The following is a 4,394-nucleotide window of genomic DNA, read 5'->3' on the forward strand; positions in this document are numbered from 1 at the left end:
ATTCTGTACTTTGGACATTCTGTACTTTGGACATTCCGTACCTTGGACACGCTGTACATTGGGCATTACGAAACGGGCTCCTTTCACCCTGCGCCATTTTGGAAGTTATTTCTCATCTTGAACATTGTGTACCTTGGACATTATAAACTTTGGACATTCTGTACCTTGGACATTCTGCACTTTGGACGTTCTGTACCTTTGGACATTCTGTACTTTGGACAATATGAAGGCCTCCCCCAATGTCGCCGGTGTGGGTGCCGTTCCCAGCAGCGCAGGGGAAGGCGGCGCGTTTTTGCCGGCCATCCACCGCAACGGCGGCGTGGCAGCTCCTGCCGCTTCGCAGAACGCGGGCCGCCCTCGACTCGCGGCCCACGGCAGGGGCGATGGCCGCTCTAGCATCCTTGGCTAACGGTACATGATGAGGTCCGGTAGCTGACGCGGGTGGAACGGTCCCCGCCCGGAAAAACGGGCGGAGACGGTTCCGGAAAAACGGTCGACAGGTCACCGGTTCGAAGGGTGTCGAGCGAGCCTTTTTGTCCGGCGCTCGCGCTCGTCAAATGGGTGGCGTCATGTGCCCGCCTTCTCTCGTCCCTGCAAAAATGGCGCCGGCGCGGTGCCGGCGGCTGCGCGGCCCGCTTTACGACCGGAGTCGGCTGAGGCCGGGCCGACGGAGCGCGACGGCAGAGAGCGCGGGGCGACTAGGGTGAGCACGTGCGGTCTGCTGCCGCGCGACGTGGTCAGCGGCGGAGGCGCGGGGTGCGAGGCGGCAGGCTGGTACCGACCTGCAGGCACGGTCTGCAGGCGCTGGTACTGAGCAGGTGACCGGTGGTGCTGCGCTGGCCACGCCGTCCAGAACTCGGTGGTGCTGGGCGCGGAGCACCGCAGAACAGTGAAAACCGCTGGCTTCGGTCACTGCTGACGTTCGACAGGACCGTTTCAGCCGGAAGGACGCCTCCGAGAACACGTGTGTCGAGACGGCCCCGGTTGTCAAGCAGCGGCTAACCCCAGCGGCTGCCATCGTGCACTTTGGAGCCTGCTGGATCCCGTTAAGGCAGTGACCGGCCCCTCAGTAGGCACCGGCGCCCGCTGCGCTGTGCACCCGCGTCCACGCAGCCGCCGTCTGCCTCTGAGTCGCAGCTGTCCGCCATGACTCCCCGCCTGCTGGCCGTCCTGGCCCTCGTTCAGGTGGTGCTCCCGGAGCCGGCGTGGCTGGCGACAGGACCACTGACTCTGGCGCAACTTGCAGCGGGTCAGCTGTCGAGCACTGATCTGACTGAGAGTCAGCTGACGGAGAGTCAGCTGATGGAGAGTCAGCTGGCGAGCAGCCTGGAGTCGGAGAGCCAGGCGTCAGTGAATCAGCTGACTCTGGAGCAGCTTGCAGAGGGTCAGCTGTCGAGCGCTGATCTGACAGAGAATCAGCTGACGGAGAGCCACCTAACGGAGAGTCAGCTGACGGAGAGCCAGCTGACGGAGAACCAGCTGACGGAGAGTCAGCTGATGGGCAGCCTTGAGTCGGAGACCCAGGCGTCAGCGGGTCAACTGACGGGAGACGGGCGGCTGGGGGACGGGCCGGCGCCGGCCGCCGAGCCGTTCCGAGTGTTCTGGAACGTGCCGTCAGCCCCGTGTACCCAGTCTTTCGGCGTCGACCTCAATCCCGGACAGTACGGCTTCACGGTGAACGCCGGCGAGAAGTTCGCTGGGGAGCAGATCGCCCTGCTCTACTCTCCAGGTGATGTACGACAGACAGCGGGCCGAGCATGCACAGCGCGCTGTTCTCACCTGGCGAATCACGCGTTTGCTGTGCTTGAAGCGGACCGTCGGATGGACATGCGGATTTCCTGTCGGTTGACTGGATGCAAAGAACAAATCGACGACTTGCACTAGGGTTGCAAAGCTATTCAGCATGAGATATGGGCTTTGCAGACGATGTCGAATCGCCCGGAGTTCATATTGTCACACGCACTACGTCATTTTTTCCACTTTTCCCCTGAAATCGCCACTCGGCTGACGATTTTCTCCGTTCCCCGTGATTCCGACGCGCGCCGTTTGTCCTCCGGCAGGTTTGTTTCCGAATATTCTGAAGAACGGCTCGGAAGTGAATGGCGGCCTGCCGCAGGTGGGGTCGCTGGACGTCCACCTGAAGCGGTTCCAGGAGGACCTGGAACGATCCGTGCCAGACGTCAACTTCAGCGGTGAGTTGTGGTTCTTTCTGTGCTCTCTCTCTCTCTCTCTCTCTCTCTCTCTCTCTCTCTCTCTCTCTCTCTTCTCTCTCTCTCTTCCTCTCTTCTCTCTCTCCTCTCTCTCTCTCCTCCTCCTTCTCTCTCTCTCTCTCTCGCACTTGCGGTCTCTCTCCGTTTTCGTTTTGGGCCCAGTCGGTTTGCATGCAAGGTGATCTGACATGCTTTAGCGCGCGGGAGACATCAAACAATATTTTTTTTGCGAAAAGCACAATTTGGAAGACTTAGCACATCGTGCTAATCAGCCTGTACCTCGAACACTGAACAGACTTATTGTGGCATATCGAGGGGGGTACAATTTACAACGTATTCATATTCGAACATTTATTCGTACACACCAACATTGGGGGCAAGCACAGCTCTGTCCTTATTATGCATGGGATTAAAATCTGAAAATACGCTCGTGCTCAACATGACGTCGAGTGTACGAACAATTGGCAGCATGACCTTAAATGTCATGGTATAGCCTCCGGGCAATAATAGGTTAAAAACGTAGTCACGCAGTACTCCGTCAAAAACGCATTGGATCCAAATATGACAACGCTTACGGGGTGGCAGTGACCCTTTTCTCCCGCAGCTTAGGAGGACCGTGGCGAGGACGCCGAGATGAGAGGCTACGGAAAACTGTTGGTGATCTGTTGGTGTTGGTGTTGGTCTCTCCACTTACTCGAGAGGACTTTGCTCCCCGGCCCCTAACCTCAGACCAGGGAGAGAAATTTGATCCACAGTCCGTGTTATCAGACCTGCGAGGACTTTCATTCGTGATCCGTCTTTTCAGACGGGAGGACTTGGATCCGTGGCCCGCGTTATCAGATTCGGGATGACTTGACCCGTGACGGTGCGGCAAGCTCGGAAGGACTATGACGGTGACCGGTGCCGGCAGGCTCGGAAGGACTTTGACCGGTGACCGGTGCCGGCAGGCTCGGGAGGACTTTGACCCGTGACCGGTGCCGGCAGGCTCGGGAGGATTTTGACCGGTGACCGGTGCCGGCAGGCTCAGGAGGACTTTGACCCGTAACCGGGGCCGGCAGGCGCGGGAGGACTTTAAACCCGTGACCGGTGCCGGCAGGCTCGGGGGGGGCTTTGACCGGTGACCGGTTCCGGCAGGCTCGGGAGGACTTTGAGTGGTGGGCTCGCCTGTTCCTTCAGCAGACGCTGGAGGCGGCCGAGCGTGCCCGCCGTGCCGCTGCCTGGGGCTACTACCAGGTATCCGCTCTGCGGGAACCTGCACATCCCCAACGGCACCTGTCCCGCAGTCATGGCGCGACAAAAACGACCGGTCAGTGCTGCCATTTCGCGGCCGAGCCAGGCAGTAGTAGTGCTGCTGGTCACCGCTCGGTGAGAACCCATCCCCTGTGTGGTCCGTCCGGCTGATGGTTGTCGCGACTGCTGCATGCTCCTGTCCCTGTGCCGGCCCCGCTATAACCCGCCCGGTACAATCCTGCACTCTACGTGCCGTCATCGCTGCTGGTACCAGCTTGCCGTCTTGTACAATCCCGCCCACGTTTGTGTCATTACCCTTTCGTGTAAGCACGTTCTCATGGCAACCGCGTGCCCACCCCAGCCTTTGCATCGGAAGTGGATTATTGCCATTGCTCCTGCCGTCCGCTGCAGGATGTCGTGGCTCCTGAGCTCCAGCAGCGCCCTGTAACCCCGGTCCCGTGTACCTGTTCCGGAACGGGTTACCGGACGCTGACCGGCGCGCCACGGTGAGGGCCGCCTGGACGAGGCCCTGCGGCTAGCAGCCGAGGTGCCCGTCTACACGTACACCTGGTTCCAGTACCACGACGATCCCAGTTTTCTGTCCTGAGGTAAGCCAGCGCCGGTTTGGTTTGAGGGCGGGAGGTGCAAGTTGGGGCTGCGTTGTTAAGCAGATGAGAAGATTTTACTCAAAACGTCTCACTGGCCAGCATGTACGCGTAAGTGAAAGATCGCTGGGATGCCGCGATCCAATGCTTGTGAGCACACTCTCTGTTATACCCGCTGAGCTTGGGTGAAAAGCTGAGTTGTTCAGTGGCGCAGTTAGATAATGGCGTTGGTGGTAGCGCCAGGGAGGCTGGTACTGGACTTGTCGCACCCGCCCCGCTAGCCTGAGAGTGCCCCTGCCCCACCCTACAGCCAGCCTGAGAGCAACCCTGCTCCTCCCTCCCTGCCAGC

General features: G+C 59.9%; 1 protein-coding gene across 1 annotated transcript; it reads left to right on the plus strand.

The window, feature by feature from the left end:
• Positions 1 to 1,082: 1,082 nt before the first annotated feature.
• LOC119093845 (uncharacterized) lies at positions 1,083 to 3,379 on the plus strand. The gene is made up of 3 exons (XM_037216886.1): positions 1,083 to 1,729; positions 2,061 to 2,192; positions 3,345 to 3,379. The coding sequence occupies exons 1-3, from the start codon at positions 1,147 to 1,149 to the stop codon at positions 3,359 to 3,361; spliced, it is 732 nt and encodes a 243-aa protein (XP_037072781.1). The 5' UTR covers positions 1,083 to 1,146; the 3' UTR covers positions 3,362 to 3,379.
• Positions 3,380 to 4,394: the final 1,015 nt, after the last annotated feature.

The sequence above is a fragment of the Pollicipes pollicipes genome, unplaced genomic scaffold, assembly GCF_011947565.3.
Source record: "Pollicipes pollicipes isolate AB1234 unplaced genomic scaffold, Ppol_2.1 Scaffold_1346;HRSCAF=1576_pilon_pilon_pilon, whole genome shotgun sequence".
NCBI lineage: Eukaryota > Metazoa > Arthropoda > Thecostraca > Pollicipedomorpha > Pollicipedidae > Pollicipes > Pollicipes pollicipes.

Bases quoted from the DNA above. Each gene is read 5' to 3' on its own strand.
- LOC119093845 (XM_037216886.1), top strand. From the start codon at position 1,147: ATGACTCCCCGCCTGCTGGCCGTCCTGGCCCTCGTTCAGGTGGTGCTC. The intron at 1,730-2,060 runs GTGATGTACGAC...GTCCTCCGGCAG, and splicing joins CGCCCTGCTCTACTCTCCAG to GTTTGTTTCCGAATATTCTG.